Source organism: Gasterosteus aculeatus, chromosome 1 (genome assembly GCF_964276395.1).
Source record: "Gasterosteus aculeatus chromosome 1, fGasAcu3.hap1.1, whole genome shotgun sequence".
NCBI lineage: Eukaryota > Metazoa > Chordata > Actinopteri > Perciformes > Gasterosteidae > Gasterosteus > Gasterosteus aculeatus.
In genome coordinates this window covers 24,223,655-24,238,428 of record NC_135688.1, presented here as the reverse complement: position 1 = coordinate 24,238,428, position 14,774 = coordinate 24,223,655, and the positions used below count along the sequence as shown (strand labels likewise).

Genomic DNA, 14,774 nt, shown 5'->3' with positions numbered 1-14,774 from the left:
CACTTGACAGTTTGGTGTGAAGGAGATGCAGCCGGCGGCGGGGGGTGAGGCGGTGGGGGAGTTGGAAGACGAGAGGCGTGAGGACAGAGAGAAAAAGAGACGGGTGGTGGGAGGTGCGTTGCGTAACAGTTGATTTGGACGTGATGTTCAGCTCGAGACACTGGATAGTGGAGATCCCCCCCTCAAATCCCACCCCACCCCGGCCATGCAGGCCTTCAGTGGAACCACTGTCAACGTTCCTCTGGAGGCTTATTTGAATACAGAGTGCATCCTCGATGTGAGATGTTTTGTGAGTGGACCATACCACGGTGGGTTTGGACGGGGGGGGGGGGGGCTTACGTTGGCAGCACACCGTGTCCTGCCACGTGCTCGCACGCCCACTCAGTTGTAAGGGGCTTTAGATTAGCAGCAGGGGTGACGATGACACAGGCGTGTATCTGCTCTCAGGTTGTGCACGGGGGGGGGGGGGGGGGGGGGGCTCTCTGTGTGCATCCACACAGACGGGCCACCCTCTCAGCATGCAGACAAACATGCTGAACACCCCCCAGAGTCAATAGCTGGTGACTCAACAAACGACCAGTGTCATGGAACTTTTGGAGTGTGTGTGTGTGTGTGTTCGTTTACGGCAAAACCCTCTCAGCACACAAGTATGACATCCCATTGGCACCGCTGAACACACTTCCCCAAAGGTACAATGAATAATCCAAACAGATCCCACAGCAGCACAGTCACACATCTGCCAAACACACACAGTTTGTTTATGTCACTCTCTCATACACAAGCACAGCATCTACTGTACATGCATGCTCACAGATTTCCTCCAGCTCACTCCACTCCATTAAATGTCCCACATCGGCAGCGGCGAACTCCCACAACTCTTATTCGGGAACAGCCATAAATTATCCATTCCCCTCCAGTTGGCTGCAACTCGCCAGTCAAGTCCTGTTGGACTTCCAAGCTTCAATTATTAAAGGCGTCAAAGTGGTAAAAGTGTAAAAATAACATGGCTGGTGTTTAATGGTTGCAATAAATGGTGTTGGTGCTGTGAGTGGCAAAAACATTCTCCATTTTTTAATGTATGGCTATAGTAAGTGATGTTGATATACTGAAGTTAATGAGGAGGGGTTAATTGTCACAAATTAGATATAAGGATTTATCCCTCAACAGAAGGGATTTCCCCCCAATTTTGATGGACTTGCAAAGTCTCAACAGTCTCATCTTTGCTTTGCTGAGGCAATGGGAAACACTCCAGTGACAGCATTGTTCAGGTTTCCCTCCTCTCCTACAGCACTTGACTTCACTCTGATTTGAGAAAGAGAGGGAGGGAGAGAGAGAGAGAGATCGAGAGAGAGAGAGAAAGAAAGAAGAGGGGCGGTGGAGTCGTGGTGATTGAGCGCAAAAGGGGCAGGACTTTTTCTCTCCGGGTCCTATTAAGAGCAAACTTTTTCTGTTTTTGTTCTCCAAGTTCAGCTCAGTGCTCTCCAGCCTGCACACAATTCGCTTCTGCAGCTGTTTTTCTTTTTCATTTATTTCTGCCGTCTCTTTAATTCCCTGTTTGCTTGCCTTCTGGTTACTACTGTGCGCTTTTTCGTGCCGAATTTGGACACCGGGAGGATGCGCTTTTTGGAGGAACCCGTACTTAAAGTTGTCTCTTCGGCCAGCTGCGGGTTGTTTTAGTGGATACATAGATGCTCTTTGGCTTGGAATAACAATGGTGCGGATCTTTGGTGCTCAAGCCGAGGGTATGCTCTGGTTTCGGCTACTGTTGCTGTGCGTCGTGGAGTTGGAGCTGGGAGCCGGGCTTTCCACTTTCCAGGGTTTCTATCTTCCACCTGCGAACGGGTCGCTTCTCACACCTGCCCGGAGGACGGACGGGGTCGTGCGTACCATTGACCGGATTTACCACGGAGGAGGGAAGGTGGGCTACCTGGTGTACCTGGATGGGAGCAGGTTTCAGCTGGACTTGGAGCGGGACGAGTTGGTGCTGTCGCATCATTTTAGCCCCCAGTATGTGCTCGCTATGATGGGGGGCAGCCACGCGGCTCTGCAGCGGGAGTGCGTGTACCGCGGTACAGTCGACTCCAAACCGGAGTCCCTGGCCGTCTTTAACCTCTGCCGCGGGGGTCTCGAGGGCTTCTTCGCTGTGGACCACGCGCGCTACACCATCGCGCCCATCATCAGGGCAAAAGGACAGGAGCACGACATGCGCGCCCTGCAGGACAAGGACGCAGAGAGCGCGCTCCACGTGTTTACGCGCGAGAGTTTTAGCTTCGAGGCCATGCGCGAAGGGCGCGAAAGCTGCGGGACGCGCGACGGGCGCAGAGGACGCGGGGACGCGGCGGGGAGGCGTCGGTTCAGAGGTCGCGGGAAGGGGAGACGGGACGGAGAGGGGATCGCGGATGAGAGCGCGGCGGAGCACGGCGCGCTCGAGCGGACACGGTGGAGCCGGCTCGCCAGGGCGGCTGCTGCGGAGCACGGCGCGCGGAGCAAGAGGTCGGTCTCTCGCGCCAGGCACGTGGAGCTGCTCCTGGTAGCTGACGAGACCATGGTCCAGAAATACGGCAAGGACCTGAACCACTACCTGCTCACACTCGCCTCCATCGCCTCCAAGCTGTACGGCCACGCGAGCATCGAGAACCCCATCCGGCTGTCGGTGGTGAGAGTGGCCGTGGTCACCGAGAAGGAGAAGGGGCTGGACGTGTCCAAGAACGCGGCGGCCACGCTGAAGAGCTTCTGTAAGTGGCAGAACCAGCAGAACCAGCTGGACGACGACCACCATCAGCACCACGACGCCGCCATCCTCTTCACCAGGCAGGTAAACAAAAACTCCACCGAAACGCACCCTCCACCTGCGTGCGCCGGCGTGACGTCAGGGCTGTGGCTGCAGCAATGGGCTCGTTGAGGGAAAAACAGCTGACACACATTACCGTTGTCACGTAACAGCAAAGCGGTTTGTTTCGTGCCAGCCGCGAACCGCATGCCCACATTTGCACCACAGTCCATCAGAAGTGAGGACTGCACAAGCACACTCCCACGTGTATCCAGCCCTTCTCTGTTTGCTTTCCCTTCTGCCTCCCCTCTTCTTTTTCGCTGAATCTGTCGTGCGTAATGCAGCGCTGCGGCGTCTGTAAAAGTCCACGAATAAAAAATAAATAAAAAAAAACCACTATTTCCTGTGCATGGTGTTATTCTAGGCATGCTCTTCTGTCTCCAGCCTCCCTCTCCCAGTCCCCTGACAGCCCGAAGGCCGCCAAGTCTGTGATGTGAGGCGCGTGTCCGTGGGCGTGCACTCACATTCTTCCCAGGCCAGGGGGTTTGAAATCAGCTGCTGGATGCATTGCAGAAATGTCCCTAAAACTCCCTCGAAACTGCAGTTAATTAGGTAGTCATCCAAGCCTTGCAATTCCTCCCTCCCTCCTCGCCTCCCCCCCCCCTGTTCCTCCCCCCCTCCCTCCGTCTTATCACTCCAGTCTGCACATTTTTTTCCCCAGCTACTTTTCCACCGTCTGTCAGCTGCTGGAAGGTGTCAGAAAAAACAAACTTACCAACCCAGTGAGAAGCCCCGCGTTTCCCCCAGACCACACTCGTGCATCCTGTCTCTCTCGCTGGTCCTCTCCCCTCTCCTCCCGCGCCCCTCCCTGCCAGCCCGCAAAACCGCGAGGCAGCGGTGGGTCCGCGTTGCATTCTCCTGCTCAGCCCAGCTCTCCATCCGGTCGCGGCGCGTTCAGCTCATGCGGGGTCTTGTCGAGGCCCTTGGGTGGAGCAGCAATGGGTGTGTCAGCTCGAGATCTCCCGGGCGTCCCGATGCAAGTCGGCGCGGTCATGCTTTGGCTTTCGCATACCTGAGGTCGCCAACCACCTCGTGGCGGCTTAATGACCCCATTGCTGCCACACCAGCAAGGGCAAGACTGACCGAGTCCAGACCGGAGATTGTGTTATCTTTGGAGGGGTCAGGAGGGCATGAAAGCAGCTACCCAGAGACCTCCACGGGGGACGGGGAGGCAGGGAGTCAAACTGGACATGAATCTAATGAAACATGACAACCGATTTCTCTCTGTTCTTCTTTGGCTTTGATCCTATTTAAATACTCATTTTCACCCTAAAATAACCAAACAATCCACTTGATTTAATACCGTTTCACCTCCTAGTGGTCCAATTTTGAATGTCTGGACAATGCTGCACAAACCTCTATCATACAAATGTCAATAGGAAGGCCAGTGCTTCAGGCGGGGGTTTCAACTAGCAAAGCGCTCGCATTATTCACAAACCTGTCTACAGACCTTCACTCACACACATCTCTTCACAATTTAACTCGTGGGGGAGGTGGGGGGGGGGGGGGGGGGTGAGGGGGCTTCATACTGTAGATGTCACCTGTTTACAGGCATCCTCTGAGGAACCTTACGAGGGGGGCCCTGATCCCCGTCTCAGGGTCGCGACTTTCATAAGCCAAACAGAGCAGCCACTTTAACTTTGACCTTTGGACCCTGGCTATAAAAAGGCATTTTCAGGAGGCCGTGTCGCGGCTGAGTGCTTTAGGTTACCTTCGCTTTACCGCGTCGATCGTTTGAACGATCCAACATCTGCGGTTGGGTCGCAGCTAAACCCTGCGGGAGGACGGACGCGTGTTTTCTTTTTGCAACCGTGGCTCCCCATAAAATGCGCTGCACAACGTCGGTCATTTTATAAACAGGATAGAGCTGTTAGAGTTTCCATTGACAGAAGGCCAGTTAGGGAAACGTTGGTTTGGCTCGGGTACCTCGTTCCTCGCTCCGGTTTGGATCGAAAAAGCCAAAACATAAAACTACTTTGACTTTCTCGGGAACTTTTGTCATAGTGACTCAGTTCAGACGTGTTACAGGAAACTATGCCGGCCTAATACGCCGGAGTTGTCAAATCTTATTTCACGTGAAAATAAATAACCTTTCTCCTCCGTGCGTTTGGAACCACGCTGAAGTAGAGCCCGGTGTTTGTAGCCCGCTGAACTAGAACCAAAGCTCACTGTGAAGTCAGGCCTGTCCATTGTTCCCATATGAGAGGAGAAGGGCGGGTGGGGGTTCGGTTGGAGAGCCCAGGGCTGGAGGGGGACTTGTCTCTTTGTGGCCAGGTCCAATTACTCCAACGCACCGTACCCGCGGTGAGCTGACCCGTACGGCGGTGTCACCCAGTCCCACACATACCAGCACCGGAACAAAACAACGGGGGGCATTGAGGCGGGGGGGGGGTGGGGTTGCGGCTGTTCCGGGGTGCGCGTCCGTGTATGTGGGAACATGAAGTGCCGTGCATGGCTGTGTTGGCTTGTTGTGAGCTCTTAGAGGGGACAAAAGCTCCACTGTAAGTTGGCCGGAGATGGCTGTGGAGATGCCGGAGAGAGATTGACCCACTCGTTTGTGTTCATGCTGCTATCTGATGGCGCAGCGTTAGCTCAGATCTTTAGATGGACTTGTGGGTACTCGGGGTGCCAAGTGCCAAATATATTCAAAACTGTATTTTAGAATCAAGTGCATTTAGCTGATTGATTCACACTGAATACAGAGCCCCCATAATTGTGGTAGTGGTGGTCTTACGAGTCATCATTTTTGTTTGATACACCGTTTGAATTTAGGCAAATAGAAGGGAGAGTGTGATGATTTACGGATCAACATGCGGTTGGAGAAAAAGAAATATTGCATATACGCTTTGAGCTGATGATTCCACAGTCAAAGAACAACGTCAGTTCTCAGATGTTCTAATTACAAACCACAATAGCTTGCAGGGACCCAGTGTGCACCTACACACAATCCACTTCCTCCACAGCTGTGTGAAACACCATCCTGTGTCAGTTGGCCTGTGAACATGTGACTAGTTTGGACTCCGCCCTTTCCTGGGCGTTTGTCCTACACCCCCCTCTGTGTGTTTACGCGTGGCCGTGCATTAAAGTGTACATTTCCCAGCCCTCGCCCCCGTCGCGGCTCGTCCCTCTATTTGTTTTTCACTCTTCCCGAGAATTCACACGTGCTACACGTCGTCTGGTGCATGTTGACAACCTGCAGACAGCGCTCGAGAAACCTCGACGCCCAGGTTCCGTTGGCGTACGCAACTGGCCAGTGAGTTCAACGCCCCCCCCCGACCCCCCGACCCCCCGCCTCAGTATTTCTGTTGCTTTTGATCAGCAGGTCGGTTGCGATCCACCTGCAGGGCGTTTTCGCCACACAGAGGGGGCTAAACTCACTCTGCACGAGAGGTTTGAGTTGGATGTCTGGGTCTGGCTGGCTGTTTGCTTAACACAAGCCTTGGCTTAGATCGCAAGTGGTCTTATTACACACACACACACACACACACACATTCACGGCTCTGATCGCTTCGTGACCTTCACAACCAGCTTGCCACCTGCTCTCGTGTTATTTTTGCCAATATTTCTGTAACTCCTTGTTCTTCTCTTTCATATCCGGCATCCTCCCTCTCGAGCGTCTGATCACCGTGCTTATTTCTCTCTCCCTCCCTCTTTTCAGGAGAAGTAAACTATGCGTGGATAGGGATGTGAGTTTTGGGGTAATGCCCGGTGTTTTCCACTCGTCATCATTTCATTTCTCTAGAGATATTGCAATATTTCTACTTTTTATCCTCCCACTGTTTTTTTCCAATGAATAAATAAATGAAATCCCTCCGTAGTTGTCCGTAGCTTTTCTGCAATAGGAAAAAGTCAAGAAAAACTTCCATGCACGCAGCGAGTGTGTTTGACTCTCTCTGTTGGCCTCTTGTGTATCCAGCAGACACTTGGGAGAAGCAGACACTCTATTTCTAAGTTCTGTCCGCCTATTTGTGTCTGCAATGCATTTATATGCACCCATTTAACTACATGTACCTCCTATAGTTATGTATGTGTTTGTGTGTGTGAGAGAGAGAGCGAGGTGGTCCCACCCAGTCAGTCATGTGAATGTGAGCGTGAGGGCAGAACACAAGGCAGTTTGTTTCAAACCCTGAGCAGCCGGCGAGAGGGTAAACAGCCTCTCCAGAGCCAGCAGGCCTGTCAGCACCACTTAACGTGACGATTCATCCTCTCCACAGGAGAGAGAGAGAGAGGGGGGGAGAGACGGCGCAGGGTGCACGTTTGTCTATACGTTTATGTGCGCCGGGCTGCGATGTGGTCGGAACCATTAGCTGATCAATGTCCCCCCGAGAGGCCTCATGTGCACGGGCATGTGTGGGAATCAAAAGATGCGATCGATGCTGTGCACTCTAGAAACCGATGAGGCGGGCGGAGAGGTGGTGGAGGCCGAGGTGGGGGAGGGGGGGTGTTAAAAAGCAGTTTCTCATTGGAAAATACACAGAAAATGACTTTAATATGCCGACTCTGACTTTAACCGAGTGCCAGCGCTGGACTCTCGGAAGCATGCATCACGGGAGGCGTAGCGGCGAGGGCTTTTTTGGAACCAATGATCCGATGCCTGAGGGAGTCTGCCATTAAAGCAGCAGGCCAAACATCCGTCCATTGAGTTTCTGTCTCGTCAAGTTAGATGAGTTTCCGCTCATATTCATGTCGGCAATAAACCCGTTTCATGTTGCGTGTGTGAGCAACGCACGACAGGTCCTCCCTCAAGAAAACAAAGTGAAACAAAGACATTCTCTCCAGTTTCTTTTTGGGGGGTCGTGTATCAACGTAGACTAACAGTGCTCCCTTTGTCCAGGACCTGTGCGGCCACCACTCCTGCGACACCCTCGGCATGGCCGACGTCGGCACCGTCTGCTCCCCGGAGAGAAGCTGCGCCGTCATCGAGGACGACGGGCTGCACGCCGCGTTCACCGTCGCGCACGAGATAGGTAGGCTGGATACGCACACAAACCAAGACGGGGCACGCGGCGGGGCATGCCGTGCACGTCCCTCGTGCTGATGAGTAGTCTTCCTTGTCCCTCCCTCAGGTCACCTGCTGGGTCTGTCCCACGACGACTCCAAGTTCTGCGAGGAGCGCTTCGGCGTGAACAGCGACAAGCGGCTCATGTCCTCCATCCTCACCTCCATCGACGCCTCCAAACCCTGGAGCCGCTGCACCTCGGCCACCATCACGGACTTCTTCGACGACGGCAACGGTGGGTGTGGGACGCCCCCCCCCCCCGGGCGGTGGGATGTTTTTTTGACACACAAATTGCATCCGCGTGAATTGTCCTGAGTTTTTTCTCACTTAACGCTGTTTTCTACCAAACAAAGCTTTGATATGCTGATGGAGAGTTGTTTAAAATCCCATCCATGTGTTAAAGACGTGATGAGTAGCTGAAGATGAGTTATACTTCATCCCAAAGGCATCTAATCAGTCATACGGCTCCTCCCTTTGCATTTTTGTGTTTTCGTTGTTTGGATCTTTCTTATATTTTTCTGGTTTATTTGTAAAAAGAAATTACATGAACAGTATTTGGAGAGCAAGGGAAACACTGTAGTCAGATTCCACACATGCCAATGAAGCAGATTCTGATGATGATCAAAAGGTGTCAATCCCCACGGCTGCAGAGCCCCGTCTGTTAGCACCCTGTCAGAAAAATTCCATTGCCCTCGGCGCAATTCATGTAACAACATAACATTGTCTACAGCGACTTCTGCTGCTTTGGCATTTTCATGAGTGGTACGTTGCACAGGCCTCACTTGTCAAAAAAAATCCTACACAAACGCCAAGTCAAGAGTATGCAGATTGCAGAGCCCTCTTTGCCTTCGTATGAAGTCCTCCAACTCTTTCCTGCCACAGCCGAGTGCCTCCTGGACTCCCCCCGCCAGCCCCTGCTCGGCCCCGAGGAGCTCCCGGGCCAAAGCTACGACGCCGTCCGCCAGTGTCGCCTGGCCTTTGGACCCGAGTACACCGTCTGCCCGGGCATGGACGTGTGCGCCCGCCTGTGGTGCGCCGTGATCCGCCAGGGACAGATGGTGTGTCTGACCAAGAAGCTGCCGGCCGTGGAGGGAACGCCCTGCGGGAAGGGACGCATCTGCCTGCAGGGGAAGTGCGTGGACAAGACCCGCAAGAAGCACTACTCGGTGAGTCAGAATGCGGAGGACGGGGAGATGGGAGGTGACTCCAAAAGCTGATATTGTCCACATTTCAAGGACCCGTCTGATGGAGACGAGTGTCACGTTTTTTTTTTGCTGTATTTATGCCACTGCTGATCTGTGCTATTTGTTTTCTTGGCCTGGCTGAAGCAGATGTAAATTGAATTTGGCCTTAATGTTCAGTTCAAGGACCAAATCCGCTCTTGGCGCGCCGGCGACGCTGTGTGTGTTTGTGTATGTGTCAGAGGGGGAAAGAAAAAAAAGAATGGGAAAGAAATATTTTCTTTTGTGTGTGTTTGTCACATGGCATTTGTCAGATCTGAGTCGATCCTTGGCAGACGGCCGTGTGTGTGTGTGTGTGTGTGTGTGTGTGTATGTGTGTGTGTGTGTGTGTGTGTGTGTGTGTGTGTGGACGCGGCCCAATTTTAGACTTTTCAATGCCTGGCTCGACGACCAGTTTGCTGCTTTGCTGAATCTTTTAACCTCTAAGTATGTTTCTTGGAGTGGGAGTGCAGATTAAGTGTCTTTCACTGTGGAAAGTACAACTGTATAACCGGCTCGACGGTGGAACTCAATGGAAAAGCTTTGCCGGGTTATAAAATTGCATTGGTGTCATAAAATGTTAAATGCTACTTATCCAGTCTTTTTGTTTTTTTTATCACCAATGACTCATGGAGCGCTGCTTGGAAAAACACAAAAATAAGGACGTTACCTTTAGAATTTCAATCAGACTGTTCCTCGGGGGAAGCATGTGAGCTGCACCACGGATCCAGTCATGCTGTCATAACGCGAGGCTTTATCACATGGTCACGGCCTCGTTCACTCTCTGTCCGTTTCTCTTCTGCACCACCAAAAATGCCACATTTTTCTCCACCACAAATCTCTCTCCGAGGACCTTCTCTACTGTTGGCGCGTGGCTCGGCCAGCAACCACTTCCAGCATGTCTAATAACCATTAATCACCCTCGCTCATCTCTTTCTTTCCTCTTCTCTCTGTACTCTCCTTCCCTCGATTCCCCCCCCCCAATTCTTAATTCCTCTTTCATCTTGCCCTCTCCTCCGTCTCCCAGGCGTCCAACCACGGCAGCTGGAGCTCCTGGGGTCCTTGGGGTGGGTGCTCCAGAACTTGCGGAGGAGGGTTGCAGTTCGCCCAGCGACCGTGCAACAACCCGCCGCCGCGTAACAACGGCCGCTACTGCGTGGGAAAGAGAGCCATTCATCGGTCCTGCAATGTCACGCCGTGTCCGACATCAAGTGAGTGGGACAGCCCACGGGACGCGTGCACGCTTAGAGTAGCACAGTGCACTGTTTGTTCATAATTCAGCTCTTCATTTCAACCTTCTTGTAACGGAACTTTTCCCTAGATAAGAGTTTCCGGCTGGAGCAATGTGAGGTGCGCAACGGTCCGCAGACGGATCCGAAAGGGATGAAGACCTTCGTGGAGTGGGTGCCCAAGTACGCCGGAGTCCTCCCCAAGGACATGTGCAAGTTGACGTGCAGAGCAAAAGGGACCGGATACTACGTGGTGTTCTCTCAGAGGGTGAGTTAGTGGTGAAAGAAAGAAAGTTTGCAGTGCATGGCTATATGGATAAGAAGGGCTCATCTAAGCTGACAAAACACAATCATTCTTAGTTTTAGGTGATTATATGCTAATGAACTAATAAACCCTGCCGGTCTTCAGGTGGTAGACGGGACAGAGTGTCGCCCTTACAGCAGCTCGGTGTGCGTGAAAGGGAAGTGTGTGCGGACAGGCTGCGACGGCATCATTGGCTCCAAGCTCCAGTTCGACAAGTGCGGTATTTGTGGAGGGGACAGCACAGGATGCATACGCATCGTGGGCAACTTCACCAAGAAGAGGTAAGGAAAACCGAGGCCCTCAGGGCGCTTATTATTATAATCGAGAACAGCCAAAGGTAGGAATAAGAACTACATTTAGGAAGTAATAATAATTTCTTCCTTTCATTTTCTACAGTAAGGGCTACACTGACGTGGTGAAGATCCCTGCAGGCTCCACCCACGTGAAGGTTCGCCAGCACAAGGCCAAGGACCAGACCCGCTACACAGCCTACCTGGCCCTCCGGCGGCCCAACAACGAGTACCTCCTGAATGGCAAGTTCATGATCTCCACCTCCGAGACGATCATCCCGCTCAACGGTTCTGTGCTCAACTACAGCGGCTGGAGCCAGAGGGACGAGTGGCTTCACAGCATGGGACCCGGGGCCCTCCGAGAGGCCCTGGTGGTCCAGATTCTAGCGACAGACTCCAAAAGGCCTCTGGATGTCCGCTACAGCTTTTTCATGCCCAGACGGACCGCCCCACAGCAGCCCTCCCCTCTGCTCGTCCAGCACCTGAAGCCGACCCCTGTTCAGAGCACCACCAGAGTCTCAAGCACCACCACCACCACCACCACCGGCAGTACCACCACTACAACTTCCTCTGCTCCCTCCGTCCTGGTCCCAGGACCACCGACGACTCCCGGCCCCTCCACCCCAGCTCCCGGGCCCCGTTGGGTAACGGGGTCCTGGATGACGTGCTCCAGGACTTGTGACACCGGCTGGCAGAGCCGGACTGTGCAGTGCAAGGACCAGGATGGGAAACTGTCCAAGGGCTGCACGTTAGGGGCACGACCCTCTGCCTTCAAACACTGTCTGGTGAAGAAATGTTGAGGCGGAAGGAGTTTATCGTGTATATCTGATAAAAGGGTCTCAAGTGCTGGATGTGGGACCGACCCATTTTAGAACCTTAAACAGGACTGTGTCTGTTGGCTGAAAACGCTTGGCCCAGATACCCAGAGACAGATTGTCGTGGATGTACCTGACCGTACGCCGGGCGAAGAATGTCTGGAATCGTAGTAGCTATGCAGAGCACGAGTGCAACGGTGGACAGTGTCAGTGTGATAGTTGCAAGTAACGCCCTGGCGACGCTAACGACTTAAATTGCATGTCATTTCCACATGGACAGTAGATGATTGTCTTTACTTCAGTCTCCGGCCCTAGGAGGCCCAGTGTGTGTTGCCCTGTATTGGCATGCCTGTTTCTTTTTTTATGCTTTTCTAATCACTGTGGGAATGTGGACTTTTTGTCTTTTGCCATGTCATTGTGTCCGAGACAAGAGCCCCCATCGATGAGATGGACCTGAAGTCCTCATGTCTGCCCGTGAAATCAGTAATTGCTCAGGCTGTCTATTTCATTGACCAATTTGAGTGCATCCTTGCAGCACTATAACTAAAACGGGGGTCTCTATACCTTCTGGTTTGCGTCCCAAAACTCTTGCTGTAAATACTTGTATGACCCACTTAAGAGGCTAGAATGTGTAAATGAGATGTGCAAACGGACGGATCAGGGCTACCCATATTCCCTGACATTAAGTGTTCCGCGTCTTTATTCGCCTGATCTGTCCAAGCGGGAAAAAATCGAGAGAAGAAAAAGGGCAGATTTACTGGGAAGCGTTTTCCGTACTAGTGAGCAAGAATGAATGTTGAATCCCAAATCCAGTCCATCTCAAGCTGTTTGGATAAGTCCCTGCCCCCGAGGACACAAGTTACCTGGCAGCATTGACACTAGCGTGGTGGGTGTGTGATGGGATGGACGCATACGCTGGCCCTCAGGCGACAAACTTTATAACAGTTAACCTGACAAAGGGGCGGAGTAACCTCGACACTCCTTAACGTTTATGGAGGCTAAACTTTACTCACAGGTCCAGGGCCATGCTTGATTATTTGTGGGCGGATGTGTGTGTGTGCGTCTGTGTCTGTGTGTGTTTGTATATTTGTTCCGTTTGGATCATTATGCTGGTGCTAGGAGGTTTGCGACCATCATGTTTTGTCTTGGCGGCGAATATCCGTTTTATTGGTCTGTTTTATCTGTTTAGTGTGACAATGTGAGCCCCTGATACTCGCAACGACAGCGATGGCGATACTAACGCCGTCAATAATGTCTTTCTGCAATTCACCTATGTCTTTTCATCACTCATTATCTATTTTACTACTTTACATTCTGCTTTTATCTGTTTCAAACTGTGTTGGGTGGTGTTTTCACCCTTCGGAACCCTTTCAACCGACAGAATGTGCCACAGAGTAGATTTGGGTCAGTTGACCCAAAATACTAAGAATGGAGGAAGCCCAGTTAATGAACAGCGTTCTAAAAATGACATTTACCATTTTAAGAAAAAACTCTAAAAACAATGCTAAACGGTAACTGGATTGTACTTGTATTTTATAGTCTTCCAACCACTCAAAGTGCTTTTACACGACATGTTATCACTCACCATTCACTTCAGACAATCCACAGACTTCACTGTCAACCAAGTACGTGTATGTACGTCCTGCTAAAGAAACAGCGCTGATACTCTGGGACGCTGATTGTGGAAGTTGATATTGCAGCTGTTCTAAAGAAACTGTTTGACACTTTGGGAAGTATACTTGATTAATTTTCTCGCTAAGAAATAGATCTGAAGAGTGATACCACTCTCATTCCTGAAACTAGAGCCAGGAAATAGTTAGCCTAGCTTAGCATTAATACTTGTAGCCAGGGGAAAGGGTGTGTGTCCAAAGAATAAAAATACGCCAACCAGCATCTCTTGATCCTGCTCAATGTTGTTTGCTTAGTCTGTGTGACAAACGGAGCGTAGTGACAACAATTTGCTCGTTTTTATGCTAAGCTAACACACTTCTGGCTCTAGCTCCATATTGAACAGACATGTATGAGTGTGGTGTCAATCTTGTCTTACTCTCAGGAAAGTTAATTTAAATGTAAAATGTATTTTTTTTACCAAGTAGAAAAACAACAATTTGCATCACTAGACACCAGTAGGTGTAAGTGAGGAGATTTGCTTTTGTGGTTATTTTTGGGGAACGTATTCCTGAATATCCTTTACCAAATCTCACAATATCATGCTTTGATTTGGTTATTGTAAGGATACATTAAGAGTGTATACAACATACATTACATATCAAATGTACTTAAATACATACCTGCCTTTAATTGTTTACATTACATTTTCCTGTGTGGCAAACCCCCCCCCCCCCCCTCCCCTCCACATCTGGCACCTGAGGAAGGTCTTCAGAAAGTACATGACCCGGGTCAACAAACCACTCACCCTCCGTCCTCCCTTCTTCCCTCACACATTCACATCTGTTTACACAATGTAGACATTTCTGTACAAAGAGTCGATCTTTCATATACATGTAAGCATTCAACCATATTTACGCAGAAACACACACATACAGACACAGAGAAAACACCCATCAGTCAAGTGTTTCAGAAACCGTAACACACACAAACACACGTACACACACAATCTACTCTGACTCTTCCAGTGGGGAAAGAAAACACAGCACTGAACTTGTAATTTATTGTGTGTACAACTGGTATGTGTGTGAATAAAAAAAAACAATAAGATGAGCTTTATTTATTTTAGTAATTTTGTATCATATTACTATTTGACTGAGGAACATGACTCCGCAGAATCATTCCTTTGTGAGAATATAGTGTTTCTTTTCTAGTCATCCACATGAAATATATGTACATAAAATCTATATATTTAAATATCTTTGTGTCTGTGTTGTTCATATAGCAAATGCATCAATATGTTTTATTTATATTGCATGTGTTTTGAATATAGCAAATCCCTCACTATCGGTACACACAAGTTATGATTGTGACTGTGGCCTTTCTTTGAACGTACAGTAAGTAATTACATAGCTAAACAATAGCAATATAACAATGGAACGTACACACATCTAAAGTAAACATCCACAGTGGCCCGTG

The 14,774-nt window shown here is 50.7% G+C and overlaps 1 protein-coding gene across 1 annotated transcript; it reads left to right on the top strand.

Annotated features, from left to right (window-relative positions):
- Nucleotides 1-421: 421 nt before the first annotated feature.
- adamts5 (ADAM metallopeptidase with thrombospondin type 1 motif, 5 (aggrecanase-2)) lies at nucleotides 422-14,554 on the top strand. The gene is made up of 8 exons (XM_040177479.2): nucleotides 422-2,815; nucleotides 7,665-7,797; nucleotides 7,897-8,064; nucleotides 8,712-8,995; nucleotides 10,077-10,260; nucleotides 10,371-10,546; nucleotides 10,688-10,863; nucleotides 10,979-14,554. The coding sequence occupies exons 1-8, from the start codon at nucleotides 1,712-1,714 to the stop codon at nucleotides 11,670-11,672; spliced, it is 2,919 nt and encodes a 972-aa protein (XP_040033413.1). The 5' UTR covers nucleotides 422-1,711; the 3' UTR covers nucleotides 11,673-14,554.
- Nucleotides 14,555-14,774: the final 220 nt, after the last annotated feature.